We start from the raw sequence: 19,598 nt of genomic DNA, 5'->3' as shown, positions 1-19,598 counted from the left end.
TTGCAATTGGGTATAACAGAGACAATACAGATATAGCGGCAGCTAAAAATATATATTAAATCTTAATCACTAAAATATAACCTAAAATTGTCATTTAAAACATTAATCATTTTGGTAGTACAGCTTGTTCCCTAAGTTTTATGGCAGTCGCACAGAATTTGGCCACCCTTAGCATGATCTCTGCGGGATGCGGGTGGCGCTGTGGGTTAAACCACAGAGCCTAGGACTTGCCGATCAAAAGGTCACTGGTTCGAATCCCCGTGACGGGGTGAGCTCCCGTTGCTCGGTCCCTGCTCCTGCCAATCTAGCAGTTTGAAAGCATGTCAAGTGCAAGTAGAGAAATAGGTACTGCTCCGGCGGGAAGCTAAACGGCGTTTCCATGCGCTGCTTTGGTTCACCAGAAGTGGCTTAGTCATGCTGGCCACATGACATGTACACCAGCTCCCTCGGCCAATAAAGCGAGATGAGCGCCACAACCCCAGAGTCGGTCACGACTGGACGTAATGTTCAGGTGTCCTTTAGCGTGATCTCTAGATCCTTGTCCTCTACTTGGAGTTTTAGACATTGAAGTTCGGACCCATTTGGAGATTTTTGTATAACAGGGGTCATAAATACTGAGCGTATATCTCCGTAAAAACAGCAGCGTAACAAGACATGAGAGACAATTTCTACCTCCATCAAGCCGCAGGGGCAGACTGGTTCAATGTATGGTTTACACTTGAATCTGCCCTGCAATAAGGCAGATGGCAGCACGTGGAAAGTTGGTTTGTATTAGAGCAGGGTTTGCATTATTTGTCTAGCGCAGGATATAAACGGCTCTGTCAAAAGCCCTTTTAGGGTTGTTGGGTTTAGAGGACTCTGGGCTCCTTCTCTCAATGCTTGCTTCCCTCCTTTTGCAGAGTCCCTGGCCACGGTGACCCCAGAACCACTCACAAGCCTGCAGATGTTCACAAGGCAGCTGTTGACATAACTCCGAGTCCGGGGCAGAAAGACGAAAAACCAGCTCATTCAACAACCTCCCCGTCGAATCAGGAAACTGGTATGATAGCATTGTAAAGGCAATAAGTGCAGCAGCAGGGCAGTTTGTATAGAATTCGGCATAGAAACTGTGATTTGAACCACCTCAGCAAGTATCCAGTCCTCATTGAGGCTATCAAAAAACCTAAAAATGTGGGGTTTGTCCCTGTAGAAAGCCCAGACCCCCCACAAAAAAATGTGTCCCTGGGCACTTTGTGCTAATGCAGATTTAAGAACATAAGGAGAATTTGCTGGATCAGTGGCCCATCTGGTCTGCCATCTTGTTTTCACAGTGGCCAACCCAGTGCCTACAGAAAACCCTCAAGCAGGATTCGAACACAAGAGCCCTTTCTCCTCCTGTGGTGTCCAGCAACTGGTATTCTCCTAGGCAGTAGCCACCGATAACAATCTCCTCCGTGCATTTGCCTAATCCTCTTTCAAAGCCATCCCAGTTAGTGGCAGGGAGTTCCACAGGTTAACAGTGCACTGCACGACTAAGCATTTTCTTTCATCTGAAGCAATTTCATGGCTAGACAGAATGTTGCACTTAGAAATATTGGACCAGCCAACCAGCAGCATCTAAGGATGCTTAAATTGATCAGCTCCATATTTTAGACATTCAGATTCATAAAAGTGGGAAGAACTGGTTTGCTGAAGTAGCCCTGGGTGCTATCAGTGTGTGCGCAGTGGAGAATTTGTGTGGTCGGGGTCTCAGAGGTAACTCTTGGCAGGATTAAGCTGTGTTGTTTGTGCCTGTTTTTCTTCCTTCATGCCCCCCCCCCCCCAGTTTGGGGATAGGAAAAAAAAACCACCCATGTTATGCTTGTCTATTTGTTTTCATTCTATTGTGTTCTTAACTTTTGGAAGTCACCCTGAGAGAGCATTTGAAGGATGGCGTTTGAGTTCCTCAAAATATGTAAACCTTAGGTTGGATGGGCAAATGGGCAAGATTTTTTAGGTGGTGGGATTTCCACACGGGAAGCAGGCTTGAAAAATCTCATTGAGCAAACGGTTTTTCAAGATGTCTTCGGAGGAACCTGTTTCCTGCAGGTCTGCCACTTCTGTGCATGAGCGTGCGGCAAAACTCCGGAAATATACCGTATTTTTCACTCCAAAAGACACATTTTTTTCCTCCTAACAAGTAAGGGGAAATGTCTGTTCGTCTTATGGAGCGAATGCGTGGTCCCTGGAGCCGAATTGCCCAGGGGCGAAAAGCAGATTGTGCTTTTTTTTTTTTTTTAGAAAGAGGGAAGGGTTGTTGAAACAAAGCCGCTGAGCAGCTGATCGGCAAGCGATTGGGAGGGAGATAAGGGACTCTAGCGATAAAGGAGGCTGCCTGGGAGGGGGGAGGTAAAAGCCCATGGATCCTCAGGATTTTTGCATTGGGTCACCCCAAATTCACCATCAGATCACATAGCATGTCCATGGCTACAACCTGCACCAAAAAAAAAATCACGCGCCCACTGTTGCCTGGGGCCGCAATGGTGCAAAAACATGGTTACAAAGCACGGATCCACATGGATTCTCAGGATTTTTGCATTGGGCTACCCCAAACTCACTGTCAAATCACATGTCTGTGGCCACAGCATGAACCACAAAAATCATACATCCACTGTTTTGTTCAGAATATTTTTTTCTTGTTTTCCTCCTCTAAAAACTAGGTGTGTCTTATGGTCAGGTGCGTCTTATGGCACGAAAAATACGGTACTTCCTGGTTTGTGTATCTCGAAGTTTATGTAACCGGAAGGATACGTAAGCGGAAGTACGACTGTATACATTTTTTCATTGCAGCTTCATCAGCTGATCAGCAGCCAAAGAAAAAACTGCTGGTGCCTCCTGTGGATATTTCCAGTGGCTGGAGGTCACCCAAGCAGCAGTGGGAGGATATTGCCACAACCAAAAAGGCCGAGGGGCTGAGCCCCTCCAGGAAGGCTGTTGCGCCTGGTAGGTTTCTGCCTCCTCGCTGGACTGGCTTGTGTGTCATCTTAAGCCACAGTTTAGCCTCGCTATGAAGAACCTCTGACCTGTGGGCCAAATGTCATCTCCAAGACTCCTTTATATGGCTCTTAGTGTCATGGAATTCTACTCAATATTGATCCAGAGTAGATTCCAATGTATAGTTAGCAGAGAAACCACTTGAACACGTTGCAGGATTACCCCAAAATAGTTATTATTATTATTATTATACTTCATCCAGAAGAGCTTTGCTGCTACTACAGGTAAATGAGCATAATAGTCACAAATCCAATACATTCAGGATTGGCACTGTCCATAAGAAATCCAGACATAACTTAAACTTACAATAACTTATAATAAGTCTAAACCTTAACACTATATACAGAACACCACACCAGAAGGAAAAAAAGAGATAGAAAGAGAAAGTGAAAGCCAAGCTCCTTCTGGCCTTTTATAGTCAGCATGACCTTGACAGAAAGACAGGACTAGTTTAAGCCAGCTGTACTCAGCTTCTCTGAAGAAATAACCCAAACATCAGGAACCTTCTGCTTGTTTCTTTCACACAGAGAGGCTTCCAGAACCCTCTTGAATTAAGTAGAATAGCAAAGATCTCTACACATCAGATCAATACTTTCTGTACTAAGAAATGCAAACTGACGCTTAGGGCCAGTGGAGTCTTTCCCAGCCTTACCAAGAGACTCCAAATATTGCACCCTCTGCATGCTAACTGAGATACAGTGGTGCCTTGGTTCTCAAACGCCTTGGTTCTCAAACGCAACGGAAGTTACGGTTTTCGAACATTTTTCAGAAGCCAAACGTCTGATGCAGCTGTCAACTATTGTTTCCGGGGCACCTGCACCAATCAGAAGCTGCACCTTGGTTTTCAAACATTTCGGAAGTCAAATGGGCTTCCGGAACAGATTAAGTTTGGCGCTTTTGTTTTTGCTATTTATTTTGTGTTTTTGAGGCTTTTTAGGTTCATTTGTTTTTGTGACCGTGTGGAACCCAATTCAGCTACTGATGGATTGATTGTGTGACTGCGAAAATGGATAAAAGCCTTGGTTTTGGAATGCTTTAGTTTTGGAATGGACTTCCGGAATGGATTAAGTTTGAGAACCAAGGTACCACTGTACAGCCCTGCAGTTCTTCATTTCCTTACCTAGTAGCAAGCCCTATCAAACGTGGTGGGGCTTGCTTCTGAGTAGACATAAACTGGGTGGTTCTGCCTGTCCGTGTAAGAGGCTTTCCTTTTTCCTCTCTTCCCAGTGAGGCCGTCTCCTCCTAGAGTCCTCCAGAAGTCTCTGACTGGTCAAGCGCTGTCTCCTTCAAAGGTATGGCCAGGAGTGAAGAAAGGCAGTTTTGTTCAGGGGTGGGGAGGCCTCTAGCCCTCATCCAGGAGCAGTGGGACTCCGAATCCCATCTGCACCTGCCGGCATGGCCAGCGGTCATAGGTGATGGAGTCTATCAGCAGGTCATCCCATCCCTGATGTTAGGGGTGAAGAGGCTCAGATTTGCTCAAGGCCATTGGTGTGGGTCAATATTCTCTCTCTCTCTCTCTCTCTCTCTCTCTCTCTATATATATATATATAATTAGTTTTTTAACATATCATTTTCAACAATTATTAAACATACTTTTATATCTTATACAATTTTTTTGACTTCCGTCAATGACCTCTGAAAATGTTCCAATCTTTTCACTTAATTTACATTTTTTACTTTCACTATTACATTTAAATACCATAACTAATGTCTCTCTTCTTTGCAATATTTCATATATTTCTCCTTACAAAACTTCTTGTAGTCCTATTAGCGTAATTTGTTGATTACAGTTGCTCTTCAAATAGTTCGTATATTTCCTCCAATCTTCTGTAAATCTCTGGTCCTGCAGGTTTCGAATCCTTCCTATCATTTTATCCAGTTCTGCGTAGTCCATTAATTTTGTCGGCTATTCTTCTTTCGTCGGTACCGTTTCTCAGCCCGACCTACCTCACAGGGTCGTTGTGTGGAACAGAAGGTGGCAAACTCTCCTTTACTGGAGGTTTTCGAACACAGGACAGGCGGCCAATTGCCAGGGATTCTCGAGCTGTGCTTCTTGCAGCGGGGTTGGACTAGATTTCCCTTGAGAGTCCCTTAGGTAAAGGTAAAGGGACCCCTGACCATTAGGTCCAGTCGTGGCCGACTCTGGGGTTGCGGCGCTCATCTCGCTTTATTGGCCGAGGGAGCCGGCGTACAGCTTCCGGGTCATGTGGCCAGCATGACTAAGCCGCTTCTGGCAAACCAGAGCAGCGCACGGAAACGCCGTTTACCTTCCTGCCAGAGTGGTACCTATTTATCTACTTGCACTTTGACGTGCTTTCAAACTGCTAGGTTGGCAGGAGCAGGGACCGAGCAATGGGAGCTCACCCCATCACGGGGATTCGAACTGCCGACCTTCTGATCGGCAAGCCCAAGGCTCTGTGGTTTAACCCACAGCGCCACCCATGTCCCTTGGGGGTCCCTTACAGCTCTGCAGTTCTGCGAGGATAATGTGGAGGAACAGAACCGGATGATTCTGCTTCGAGGTCCCTCCTTAACGGTAAGGATTATATTGTCCTATGACGTTCAGGATAAAGTACGGCTATTTTTTTTTTCATTTCAGCGCCACCCAGACTATATCCCTGAGGAGAAAATCCAGAAGGAAGTCCGGCAGATCGAGAAGGATTTGGACAAGCTGGAGCTCAAAGGGGTGGAGATGGAGAAGCAGCTGAGGAACTGTGAGGGAGGTGAGGCGGGTCCAGGTGTCTTTGGGGCGGAGAGGCGACTGCAGTCCCCCGCTGTGGGATTAGTTATTCTTGGTATGGGATACAGTGGTACCTTGGTTCTCAAATGCCTTGGTACTCAAACAACTTGGAACCCAAACACTGCAAACCCGGAAGTAAGTTTTCCAGTTTGCGAACTTTTTCCGGAAGCCGAACATGCTCAGTTTTGAGTGTTACGCTTCCGATTTGAGTGCCGCACTTCTGTTTTGAGTGTCTGTCTGTTTTTGCTATTTATTTGGGCTTTTGTTTTTGTGGCTTTTTGAGTGTGTGTGACTGTGTGGAACCCAGTTCAGCTACTGATTGATTGTGTGACTGCAGTACATTGTTTATTGCTTTCATTGTACAGATCAATGGTCTTGTTAGATAGTAAAATTCATGTTAAATTGCTGTTTTTGGGGTTGTTTTTAAAAGTCTGGAACGGATTAATCCGTTTTGCATTGCTCTCTATGTGAAAGCGTGCCTTGGTTTAGGAACACTTTGGTTTTGGAACGGACTTGCGGAACGGATTAAGTTTGAGAACCAAGGCACCACTGTATATGAAATGCTGGAAGCTTTTCCTTCGGGACGCTGCCCATGGTTTGTTTGGGGGGGTCCGAGATGTCTCCCCCATTCAAGCCCCAATTGGCTTAGTTCTAAGATTTCTATATTCCCGCAAGTCAGAGTTTATCAAACCTCTGGCAGCCTCCAAAATGAAGAGCTCAGAGGTTTCTTTGGTCTTGTGTGCGCAGATGAGAGCGAGGATGCCTTGATGGTGGAATGGTTCAAGCTGATCCACGAGAAGCAGCTGCTACTGCGGCGGGAGTCTGAGCTGATGCACAAGTAGGTGAAGCCGGAGAATTGCAGAATCGTGGAGGGGCACCCAGGGGTCTGTCAGGAGTTCAGCCTACGCTCAAGTAGGACCCTGGCAGAGAGACCAAGCCCAACTGGCATGTTCCCTCCCTCCTGGTCTTTCGTTCAGGAGCTTCATAAGCTTTCTTCAGCCCGAACATCACAGCGACCAATGCCAACCAACACCGGCACACTTAGGGATCCGCAGAGTTTGCGTGACAGACCTCAGCAACTCAGCATTTTGGCTAATCTACTTTATTTACATATAAACACACACGGAGCACTGCAACATGGCTCCCTCTCTCTCTAGCATCAGACAGCAAAGAGAAAGAACAAAGGACAACAGTCCCACTTCACGGAACACAGTAACACAAACATCCTGTCTCTGTCACTTCCCACTCTGTGGAGTCAAAACATATTACATCATGTGAAAGATAACAATCCCATGACTGCAATCACGGAGCAGGAATTCTAACAGGGTCATCCAGTCCAGCCCCCTGCAATGCAGGATCGCAGCTAAGGTCTGGAAAAGTTTGCCCATTTCTCAGCAGGGGCGGGGTGGGGGGTGATGGGAAAGTGGCTGCAAAGATGGTATTTGGCCTGTCAGCTGATATCCTCCCCTCTGCTGGATTTTTCATATCTGGCAGATTATTGTTGTGTTTATAACCGTATTCACATACTGCTCTTTACTAAAAAAAAATGAAAACAAGAAGGACTAGAGTGGCTTAGAACAATTGCACATTAAAAACCATGCAATGGAAAGCACAAAAAGAAGTTTAAAGAGCCATTGTGCTGTTAGTGGCTTAAGTGTTGGGCTAGGACCAGGAAGAGACCGGGTTCAAATCCTCCCATCAGTCATGGAGGGACTCACTTTGGGGGCCAGTCTCTGCCTCTCAGCCTAACCCACTTCACAGGGTTGCTGTGAGGATAAAATGAGGAGGGGGAGAACTTGAGGAACTTGAAGGGGAGGGGGGTGCTAGGTGACACAGATAGGGTGCAAGAGAGTCGAAATGGGAAGGTGGAAAATAGTCATACCATGGGCAAAATTTCTTGATCGTGGCCAAGTTGTTTTGATGCTTGATATCATTTCTCGCTAACCTTCCTCCCCTTCATTTCTTTGGAAACCGACAGGATGAACCAACAGAAGCTGGAGGAAAAGCAGTGGGACATTGAGAGCGAGCTAAGGAGCCTCATGAGCAAATCTGGTGGGCCTTTCTCTAGAGACTCTTTTTAAAGAAAGTGTTTCCCCCTCCCCTTTCCCTTTCCTCTGATCCACTACAGGTGACTCGCGTCTTGTGCTGCTTTCACTTTGTGCAGGTGAAAGATACATACATACATACATACATACATACATACATACATACATCTTCTTCTTCTTTGGCGATCACTCGTAGCCAAGTAAAATTGTCTTCCATCAACACAATCTTAACAATGAGTCCATAAGTGACTGTGGAGGTCAGTTCTGGATCCACACGTCCTTCCACAGTGGAGACATAGGTTTCCGGGCGGGAGTTGATCACGGTGAGGGTTTGCCAAATGTGCCTTCCTCTTAGCACGTTTCTCCCTTGCATTCTGAGTTTGAGTGTCTTCAAAGTCGACAACACCTTTGGTAAAGGCTGTTCTCCAACTGGAGCACTTGCAGGCCAGTTTTTCCCAACTGTCGATATTTATTCTACATTTTTTAAGATTTGCCTTGAGACAGTCTTTAAACCTCTTTTGTTGACCACCAACATTACGCTTTCCATTTTTAAGTTCAGAATAGAGTAGTTGCTTTGGAAGACGATCATCAGGCATCCGCACAACATGGCCAGTCCAACAGAGTTGATGTTGAAGAATCAGTGCTTCAACACTGGTGATCTTTGCTTCTTCCAGTACACTGGCATTAGTTCACCTGTCTTCCCAAGTGATATGTAAGATTTTTCGGACACACCATTGATGGAATCTTTCAAGGAGTTGGAGATGGCGTTTATAAGTGGTCCATGTTTCACAAGCATATAGTAAGGTTGGTAGTACAATAGCTTTGTAAACAAGCGTTTTGGTTTCCTTGCGAATGTCCCTGTCCTCAAACACGAAAGCTGCACTCACAGAGCTCAGGCGATACATACATATATGGAGAGCAGGGGAACCAAACTCTCATGGAAGCTACAAGTTGCCTGCACATTTTGCCAGGAACACCAGGTCCACTGTCCCTCAGACCTTGTGGGGGGCCAGACTATATTTTTTGGGGGGAAATGAACAAATTCCTATGCCCCACAAATAACCCAGAGATGCATTTTAAATAAAAGGACACATTCCGCTCATGTAAAAACACGCTGATTTCCAGACTGTCTGCGGGCTGGATTTAGAAGGTGATTGGGCCGGATCCGGCCCCTGTGCCTTAGGTTGCCTACCCATGTTATAATGTCTTGGGAGCTTGGGGTCAAGGACAGGTGATAAATTTATTATAAAATTATTATTTATTACAACTAATTTATTAACCTCCTTCTAAAGCACCACCTCAAGGCGATTTACACATAAGGTAAACAGAAAATCAAAGTTCAAAACACAGCAGCAGCAAATGCATTTAAAACATGACTGGAACTCGTAACAAGCGGACACTCATGGTAGAGATCTACTGGGTGAATAAGGGGCAAGACTGTCAGCGGCTTGCTCTGTACTCCCATGTCTTCCTCTATTCCTTCCCAGCTTCATCTCATTCTGTTCCCTTCGCCACTCCTCTGATGGAAGGAGCATTCGTCCTTTCAGTTTTCTTTTCCGTTCTCCTGCCGTCACTGTCGCCACTCGAATCCAGGACATGGGGACGGACTTTCGCATGCCTTCCCTCTTGGCAAGCCCTGCCAGCCACCTCCCCACCACCACTGCCACTGCCCCACTCACAGCTGTGTGGATATTTCATGAGCTAATTAATGGTAATGGCCTGTCCCGTTTTCCCTTCCCCCTGATGCTCAGAGTTCTCGAAGACGCCCAGGGAGAAGGCCCGCGAGGAGGAGCTGCTGGCGTTGTATGTGGCCACGGTCAATGACCGGAATAAAATCGTGGAGGACCTGGATGAAGACCGACTAAGGTGCGCAAAGGCCTTTCAGGCGGGGGATGGGGAGAAGGTTGTGGTCGTGCATTGCCTTGACTCTGTTGCCTATCCCTCACCATCCTGGAAAAAAAGGACAAGTGAGGTACTGTAGGGTTATGTCCTGGACCCGTTGTTGTTCAACTGTCAGACTTCAGGGAATCGGCTTTCTCCCTGTCCGCTGCCCACCCGGCAGCAGATAAGCAGAACAAAGGGAAAGGAGCCTTCTTACCAGTTAGAAACTTTAACGATCACAGCGAGAGAACAAAGGACCCATCTCCTAGAATGGCGGTGCTCCCAGTTAAGGATTGCACCCCCTTAATCTATGGGCAGCAGATAAGCAGAACAAAGGAAAAGGAGTCTTCTTACCAGTTAGAAACTTCAACGACCACAGTGAAAGAACAAATAACCCATCTCCTAGAATGGTGGTGCTCCCATTTAAGGATTACACCCCCTTAATCTACATCACTCCTACGTCTTGTAATCTGAGTTTGTCCCCTCTGCTTTCTGTTCAGCCACTGTCTCAGCCCTTCTTGACCTTGGGGAGAGCGGACGAATGCTTTCCAGAGACAGTGAATCTATTAACCCTCTATCTCCCAGTGTCTCTTCTCCTAACTGTTCCCCATCCAGTATTTCCCAGCTTCTGCCTTCTGAACTATGTTCCTCTTCAAACCACTGTTCCAAATCTATACTGCCCTTCTGCTCCTGGGAAGATTCAGGATCCTGATCAGGGGAGGGGGAGGCTCCCACCATTCTTCCTCAGTGCCGCCCTCCTCTGCACGGTCCCTGACATCAACGTCTTTGTAAGGAATGAAGGGGATGATCATCAAATTTGCAGATGGCCCCAAACTGGGAGGAGTAGCTAATGCCGCAGAAGACAGAATCAGAATTCCAAATGGCTGTAACAAATTACACAATGAGAATCACGGTGATTGGCGCAGGGTCGTCCATGTTCTGCAATGTAACCGTATGCAAAGAGAGCAAGTAGATGCATGGCTTGGTTTGCATAAACTGTGCCAGCTGCAAAAACCGACTTTTATTGGCACAGAAAAGTTGTTGACTTAAGGACAGGTGGGGCACTGGAAGACCCCTGGAGGGCACTGCCAGTCACTGAAGACAGAACTGAGATAGATATGGCCCCAAGACTCAGTGCAGGGCATCTTGCAGTCCTAAGGGAGATAACTCCCCACATGTAAGAAGGCAGGAACTGAACTCGGGGCCTTTGACATGCAAAGGTGATGCTCTGCTGCTGAACTCGGACCCCTCCCATCCTCTCCAGTCTTGGCGCTTCAGAGCTCTGTCGGTTCCTCCCTTCCCTATGTAGGAGTGGAACAGGCTGCAAAGTTGGCTGCCTCTTCTTTCCGTTTTTGCCTCCCTGTTCCTGGTTTTCCTGTTTCTCAAGAGGAAGCCCCTTCAGGAAAAGGAGGCAGGACTTCTTAATAGAGGGCCCTGCGTTGAGGAAGCCCTCTTTGGCCTCAGCGTTTTCTGAGAACGGCCAACAAGCTCCCACGGTGGGTCTTTACTGGCTCCTTCTGCCAATCGAGGTTCATAGGGTCCGGCTCCTTGGCAAGCCTTTTGGAGTAATTAGGAACCGTCTTAGTTTCTGGCTGCTGTTTCCTTGTCGGTCCAGGTCTTTTTGCTCCAAGCTCTGAAAGGACTTGCTGACTAGGCAGGTGGGGAAGAGACTGCATTGCCAGCCTGGTATTTCTCTCCCCTGCTGCCCCCCAACCCCCCCAAAAACTTTCTGTGAACCAAATCAAAACTTTGCTGAGTTAAACCGAAGGGCTTGCTTCAATTGAAAAAGACTTGCAAATGAGTGTCAGGGAGGAGGCGAGGGTCCCTGCTGAGTCTCTGCTTGAGTCTCTGCTCGCCTCTTTGGACGAATGAGCAGAACAGGAACTCCTGCAGGACGACAATGGGCAGCCTCCTCCGGGAAACAAATCATCCTGTGCCTCCGATAGAAGAATGATCTGATGATGGTCAGAGACGTGGCAGAATTAGCCAATCCCGGAAACAGCTGATTGGAAAGAGGCACAACTGCTGTAGGGAATCATGCAGAGAGGCGGTAGACAACCTCCTCTTTGCCCCCTGCCTCCTTGATTAGTTTTTTGAGGAGATGGCTTCCTTGATAGAAAGGGGGGAGAGGGAAGGGGCTGAAAGGGTAGAAAGCACTCTGCTCCTTTGAAAGGTAGGGTCTGGCTTGGCTGAGCTGAGCCAAAGGTCATTCCTGACCTTTATGAAGCCAAGAGTCCTCATCTATCTAAGTTGCATAGCTCAGTGCTCTGTTCTCCATAGCGTTCCAGCTGCTGAAACATCTGGAGTGCATTCTCTCCCCCCCCCCTTTCAACTGTCTGTCTTTCCTTCCTCAGGGAAATTGAAGAAGATGAAGTGATAGCGGCCATGATCCAGAAGCTTGGTAAGCCTGATCTTTTTTTTTGGGGGGGGAAACCTTGTCCTTGGATAAGACCAGATGTGCTGGGTCAGATCTGGACCACATTCACAACACACATTTAAAGCAATATCAATCAGTCATTTTATCTGCATGCTGCCTTTCCAAAGTTCAAACCATGCTCAAGGCACAGCTTACAACACACACACACATATAATCACATAACTACACACAAAGCAAAAGTAGTCATGACCGATAAACAAAGCATTAAAAGGTACACAGCCTGCTTAAACGATCTCCACATAAATATTGAGATCCAAAAGAAAGATGCAAAAACTTCCCGCAACAACTTCCCCGAAGCAATACAGTGGACGCTCGGGCTGCGAACATGATCCGTGCAGGAGGCACGTTCGCAACCCGCAGCGCCGTGTCTGCGGATGCGCGGGTTGCAATTCGACGCTTCTGCGCATGTGCGATCGCCAAAACCTGGAAGTAACCCGTTCCGATACTTCTGGGTTTCAGCGTGTCTGTAACCCGAAAATGTGCAACCTGAAGCGTCTGTAACCCGAGGTATGACTGTAATCTGTTTCGCATCCTCAGCTTTTGCAGCTGGAGTCAGTCCAGGCGCTAGGAGGAAACTAGATCAATAGAAGCCCAGAGTGGTACTCTCCACATGGTGTAGTTGGACTCCAACTCCCATCAGCCCCCAGCCAGGGATGATGGGAGTTGTAGCAGGCACCATGCAGCCTGTCCCTCCCATAGATAACAACCTTCCTGGTCTGAGGAATCGGGTGATCTTGGGAAACCAGTCTCGAGCCCTTTCCTGCATTTACACACCATAATCTATTACACCCCTTGAGCAATCACATCTACACTCTTGTTATGCAAAGGTGCGTATCGTTTTTCTCACCCTCTGCAGATGTGCCCCGTAACACCCAGGAAAGTGAAAAGAAGAAAACGAAATTCGGCTTATTCCATATGTTGAAGATAAAGAACTAGGGGGAAGAGTGAAGTATCTTTGGAGAGATGGAGAGTCCTTTTTTCTGTCGGTGATGGAGTAGCCATTCCGTTTCTGTTTTCTGCTTTCGGAGAGCAAAGGCCATTTGGCCGAAAAAAGAAAAGAAAAAAGAAAAGAGGAAGCTGAAGAATCGAACAAGGGGTTTATTCAAAACCTAAAAAATGGACAGTCAGGGATGGCGTGTCCCTGGTCCAGATCCGCAAACTGAACAGGCCTTGAAAGCCAACTTGATGGACTCATTGGCATCATTTGGAGAGCAAATGTGATCATTGGCTGGTGTTTCTCTGTACACTAGTCTGTCTGGAGAATCCTAGTCTAGCCTAGAGCAATTCAGGAACTCTGTTTAGGACCAGTTTCTCCCTCCTCTGCTACCAAGAGAGTACAGTGGTGCCTTGGTTCTCAATCTTAATCCGTTCCGGAAGTCCGTTCCAAAACCAAAGCATTCCAAAACCAAGGCGCACTTTCCCAAAGAAAGTAATGCAGAACGGATTAATCCGTTCCAGACTTTTAAAAACAACCCCTAAACCAGCAATTTAACATGAATTTTACTATCTAACGAGACTGTTGATTCATAAAATGAAAGCAATAAACAATGTATTGCAGTCACACAATCAATCAATCAATCAGTAGCTGAACTGGGTTCCACACAGTCACAAAACAGAAAAGCCGCAAAAACAAAAACCCAAATAAATAGCAAAAACAGACAGACCTCAGTGCGCCACTCAAAATGGAAGCGTGGCGCTCAATTTGGAATCGTAACACTCAAAATGGAGCACATTCAGCTTCCAAACTAAGTTTGCAAACTGGAGCACTTACTTCTGGGTTTGCAGTGTTTGAGTTCCAAGTTGTTTGTGTACCAAGGCATTTGAGAACCAAGGTACCACTGTAATTGGGCATGGATGCAGAGCTGCCAGAAGCCTTATGGCTCCCCCAAAGAATTCTGGGAAGTGTAGTTTGTTAAGGGTGCCAAAGGCTCTTAGGAGGCCCCTATTCCCCTCACAGGACTACAATCAACAGGATTGCAAAACCACTCTGAGCCAGGTTCACACCACACATTAAAGCACTATCTTACCTCTTTAAACAGCCGTGGCTTCCCCTGAAGGATTATGGGAGCTGTGGGTTTGTTGAGGGGTGCTGAGAGTTCTTAGGACCCCTCCCCCGCCCGCTACATTTCCCAGAGTGGTTCAACAACGGTCACCATACATTTAAAACACTGTCATAGACCCTTAAATTTTTAAGCTTCCCACAAAGGAATCTGGGCATTGTAGTTTGTTCAGGATGCTGGGAGCCCTTCCCAGAACTACAGTTCCAAGACTTCCCCGGGAAGAGGGAGACACTCTGGGAATTGTAGCTCTGGGAGTGGCAGTGCCACATTTATGTATAAGCTAAACAAGCTATAGCTTAGGGCCCGCCACTCTCTTGGGCCCCCCCAAAAAATTAAAGGAAAAAAAAACCCTGGGTGTACATTTCCAAAATATAAGATAAAAAACAAATAAAATAAAACCTACATACAGTAACAGTGTTTTGTGTTGTGTAGGCTCCTATGATGTAAGTCATGGGCCCCGCCTGCTAGCCTGCTCCCACAAATATCACTGGTTTGCTCCTTTCTATATATAGGGTGCCTACATTCTGCATGGACCGGTTGCATGGCAACCTGGGTAAATGGCTTGAGATACCTATTAAAGGTAAAAGTATCCCTGACCGTTAGGTCCAGTCATGGATGACTCTGAGGTTGTGCGCTCATCTTACTCTATAGGCCAAGGGAGCTGGCGTTTGCCCGCAGTTTTTCCGGGTCATGTGGCCAGCATGACTAAGCCGCTTCTGGAGAACCAGAGCAGCTCACGGAAACGCCGTTTACCTTCCCACCGGAGCGGTACCTATTTATCTACTTGCACTTGACGTGCTTTCGAACTGCTAGGTTGGCAGGAGCTGGGACCGAGCAACGGGAGCTCACCCTGTCGCGGGGATTCGAACTGCCGACCTTCTGATGGGCAAGCCCTAGGCTCTGTGGTTTAGACCACAGCGCCATCTGTGTCCCATAACATACCTATTAGGTCCATAAATTACCCTATAGCATATATTCAAGACAAAAAACAGTGATGATTTGTTGTTGACAAAGGACAGCTGGACATATAAAAGGCCCCATTACCTTCAGTAGCTTAGGGCCACATCAAACCTAAATCTGGCCCTGGGGAGGGGAATAGAAGCCTCTTGACAACTCTTGGCACCTGCAGCAAACCACACATTTCCCAAAATTCGGGGGGGGGGAGCCTTGGCTGTTTTTAACACCCTGTCCTTACGCAAGACCCCTTCATGTGTTGAGCAGAGAGGAGGGTGGCTTTAACTGGGGGGGGCGCTGCTGAATTGGGCTTGGCTATGCATACCAGGCGCAGAGCACCCATATAGAAGCAGCTCCCACCACCCCACCAGTTAGAATGGGAAGGGGGCCTGCTTGTTGGACTAGATGACCTTTGGTGTCCCTTTCAATTCCACAATTCTATGATTCTCTGTGTGGTGAGACCAACTCGCTGCGAACATTTCCTTCTAACCACTAGGTGGCAGCGCAGCTCTCAGCAAGCCGGTTTGCCCGAAGCATCACGGACCAGTTGACTTTTCCTTCTTTTCAAAATAAACCTCAGGAAGTTGTATTAAAGACAGAAGGGAGGGGTGGAAAAAACAAATAAGGGAAATTTGTTCTTTTCATATATATATATATATATATATATATATATATATATATATATGTGAACGACAACATCCAAACATGCGCGCCCATGTAGCTAGCCGGTTGCTCCCGCAATGGGCTTCCTTTTTGCACTTGTTTGTATTAAATCGAGAATGATTTAAACGGTGCCGGTTTATATAACGTGGCTTTGCTTTGGTGGCTCGGGGGAAGAAGTGGCCTTTTCCCTCATCTGAATTTCACCTGGTGTTTATACTGGCAGCCAAGGGAGAGGACTTTGGGCAAGTAAATAATATTAATAAAAAAGGGGACAGGCGGATATTGTTGTTTTTTTAAAGTGGGGGACCTTTGATTGTCCGTCTTTCTTTTTAAAAAGTAATTCTGTGGCCAGTTCAGGTACGCTGGTGAGGGTGATGCCCTCATAATCCAGTTAAATATTTTGAATAGGACCACATAGTATTTTTCATGGGAGTGCCCGCTAAGGTTTTCGTGGCCTATTCTTAGCCACAGGATCCTTCTCAAGACCAGGAATTTGCAGATCTATCCCCCCCCCCCTTTTTAAGTGAGATGGGTTGGGAATTGTGCAGAGTTAATTCTCAAAGGCCTATGAAAGGCTCCCATCTCCTTTTGACACCATGCCTTTAAAGTGCTGCGGGACCATTTCAAACAGTCATGGCTCCCCCTGCCCCAGAGAATTCTCCACCAAATTTGTGCGTACAGAAATTGGGAGGATCATTTCAACCCATTTCTCCAGGAAAGATTGTCCCAACAGTTTCTGAAATCCTTTATTGTCACTTGTACAACTTGTATACAGTGAGATTACATGAGCACCCCCCACTCAGCTCTCTTAGTCTTAATTCCCCTGTTTACTGACGCACACCCACCAAACCCAAAAGTCAGTTGCCCTGTTGTTATCTTTTCATTCAGCAGCCTAACAGCCCACGGATAGAAGCTGTTCTTTACCCTGTTGGTGTGACTAATCAGGCTTCTATATCTTCTGCCTGAGGGCAGGAGATCAAGGAAGTGTTGGCCAGGGTGTGAATCATCCCTGAGAATTTTCCTCACTCTCCTGAGGCAACGTTCTTCCACGATGTCATCCAGTGGATTCATGGGACAGCTAATAATATCTGGGGAGTGGGGCTCACCATTTGCAGAAGCAGAGCTTCTCTCCCCCCAAAAAAAAGGGTTTGGAAGGGTTTTTTTGTGCCATAATTGCAAGGAGGGTCAGAAATTGTTGACTGCCCAACTGCACTTTTGCAACTGGATGGAACCATGGTGGGGTGGGAATGCTGGACATACCATAAAAACAGACAATAATATTCAGAAGAGATTCTGCAAAGTGGCCTTAATCTTTGACAGGCATAGGCAACCTCGGCCCTCCAGATGATTTGGGACTACAACTCCCATGTCCCCTAGCTAACAGGACCAGTGGTCAGGGATGATGGGAATTGTAGTCCCAGAACATCTGGAGGGCCATGGTTGCCTACGCCTGTTCTTTGAGGTGAGACAAGGGAAAATCTGGCATTTTCTCAGAAAAACAACTTTGGGGAAATTTTGACTCGGCAATAATATGATTTATTTGGGACTATTTAATGCCCCACCTCTCCGCCGTACACACACGCCTTTAAAAAGCCGTGGGAATTGATTGCAAAGCCCTCCAACATTTCTCCAGTGAAAATAGGGATATCCGGCGCTATTTTTCTAGAAAAAGAGGTTCTGGAGCACACCTCACCATGAATGCCTCTCTTGTTCTCTTATGATGGCAATGGTGCTCACCTGAGAGCTGCTGGAACTGAGTTCTGGTGAGTTCTAGCTGGGGGGAAAAGCCCCAGGGATGTCCAATTCCATACCCTCCAACATTTCTCCAATGAAAATAGAAATGTCCTAAGGAAAAGCATGGAGTTTTCTTGGCAGGGATACTGGCTTGCCAGTGGCCACTGGTCCCATCACCTCCTGGCAAATAGAAGGGGAAGAAATGGAGGCAGTGAGAGATTTTACTTTCTTGGGCTCCATGATCACGGCAGATGGTGACAGCAGCCACGAAATTAAAAGACGCCTGCTTCTTGGGAGAAAAGCAATGACAAACCTAGACAGCATCTTAAAAAGGAGAGACATCACTTTGCCAACAAAGGTCCGTATAGTTAAAGCTATGGTTTTCCCAGTAGTGATGTATGGAAGTGAGAGCTGGACCATAAAGAAGGCTGATCGCTGAAGAATTGATGCTTTTGAATTCTGGTGCTGGAGGAGACTCTTGAGAGTCCCATGGACTGCAAGGAGATCAAACCTCTCCATTCTGAAGGAAATCAGCCCTGAGTGCTCACTGGAAGGACAGATCCTGAAGCTGAGGCTCCAATACTTTGGCCACCTCATGAGAAGAGAAGACTCCCTGGAAAAGACCTTGATGCTGGGAAAGATGGAGGGCACAAGGAGAAGGGGACGACAGAGGACGAGATGGTTGGACAGTGTTCTCAAAGCTACCAACATGAGTGTGACCAAACTGCGGGAGGCAGTGGAAGACAGAAGTGCCTGGCGTGCTCTGGTCCATGGGGTCACGAAGAGTCGGACTCAACTAAATGACTAAACAACAACAAAGGAAAAGCAGGACATTCTGGGATCAGATCAGAAACTGGGATGGCTTCTTAAATCTGGGACTGTCCCTGGAAAATAGGGTCTGGGCAGCCCAGGCAGCCATGTTGGGAGATGGGGATCCAACTGTGAGATAGACCCAACCAGAAGAGTTAGCTAGGACTATGTGCTCAGGCCTTGGCACATCAAGAGATGACATGGGGCATCATCTATGTGGTTGGCACATAACACAAAGCCTCCAGATTGGCCAGGCCTTGCAGGATCAGACCAAGGGCCCATCTAGTCCAGCATCCTGTTCTCACAGTGGCCAACCAGTTGCCCGTTGTGGGAAGCCAGCCAGCAAGACCTGGGTGCAATAATGCTGTCCACACTTGGGAATCCTGGCAACTTGTATTCAGAAGCATAGCAGAGGAAGAACATTGAGCCATCACAGCTATTGATAGTCTTCTCCAGGCTAAGGGTGTTCTCTGCTGTCTCCACCCTGCAATGAAGTAGAGAAGCAGAAATGCAACTTGGCCAATGATGCAAAGGCATTTGTCCTGGCGAGGTTGTGGCAGGAGAAGGCCTTGATCTGCTGCGCGATGCTCCTGGGAAGTTTCGCAGACCCTCCAGACAACAGCCCAGGACTGATGTGAGTCTGAAACTGACAAGGCTTAACTGGGCGTCTCATCTTGAAACTCCCGATTTCTGGGCCGGTTGGAGGAGCTTACTGGATGCATATCAAAGCCTTCACGCAAATTGTGGCGGCGTGATGGAGGTCTAGAGTGAAAGTGATAAGACCCATATCAAGGGAATAACTTAATTAACCGGTCTTGATCAAAGAACTGCATGGATTCAATAGCCCAGTTTCGAGAGCTAAATGAGGACATTTAAAGAAACTCTACTTGACTGCATTATCAATTTTCCTGGCCAAAGAGCTTTGAAGTAGAATTAAGCAGGGACAGGAAATTGTCCCTCCCCCACCCCAGCTCCCTCTGCTGCCAAGTGGCTCTGTGTTTCACTAGCAAAGGGATACTTGAGATCATCAGAGGCGCAAATCAATGGGCAAACAGATTTATTGCGCAGCCTCACCAAGATGGACCACGAAAGCCAGGAGTCTCTTATCATTGTGTGTCACCAAAGAGAACCAACGTTTATAGCATGCCATCCACCTGGGCACCTGCGAAAGTCATATGCGCTCATCCCAGGCGAGTTGCTAATTGCAAGGGGGCATTGGCACCAGCGTTGGCAGGATTCATGGATTCAGAAGGATCAGTCCT

At 47.1% G+C, this 19,598-nt stretch overlaps 1 protein-coding gene across 2 annotated transcripts in view; it reads left to right on the top strand.

Moving 5' to 3' along the window:
• MICALL2 (MICAL like 2) overlaps window positions 1–15,322 on the top strand; it is a 50,753-nt gene extending 35,431 nt beyond the window's left edge. For both annotated transcript variants that reach the window (XM_053364669.1, XM_053364670.1), the window contains exons 9-17: window positions 900–1,039; window positions 2,809–2,961; window positions 4,240–4,304; window positions 5,612–5,735; window positions 6,500–6,590; window positions 7,731–7,804; window positions 9,549–9,663; window positions 12,033–12,079; window positions 12,972–15,322. In XM_053364669.1, coding sequence (XP_053220644.1) covers window positions 900–1,039; window positions 2,809–2,961; window positions 4,240–4,304; window positions 5,612–5,735; window positions 6,500–6,590; window positions 7,731–7,804; window positions 9,549–9,663; window positions 12,033–12,079; window positions 12,972–13,051 — 889 coding nt within the window. In that variant the 3' untranslated portion in view covers window positions 13,052–15,322. The remainder of the gene's footprint in view (window positions 1–899; window positions 1,040–2,808; window positions 2,962–4,239; window positions 4,305–5,611; window positions 5,736–6,499; window positions 6,591–7,730; window positions 7,805–9,548; window positions 9,664–12,032; window positions 12,080–12,971) is intronic.
• Window positions 15,323–19,598: the final 4,276 nt, after the last annotated feature.

The sequence above is a fragment of the Podarcis raffonei genome, chromosome 14 (assembly GCF_027172205.1).
Source record: "Podarcis raffonei isolate rPodRaf1 chromosome 14, rPodRaf1.pri, whole genome shotgun sequence".
NCBI classification, from domain to species: domain Eukaryota; kingdom Metazoa; phylum Chordata; class Lepidosauria; order Squamata; family Lacertidae; genus Podarcis; species Podarcis raffonei.
This window is presented reverse-complemented; position numbering and strand designations above follow the sequence as displayed.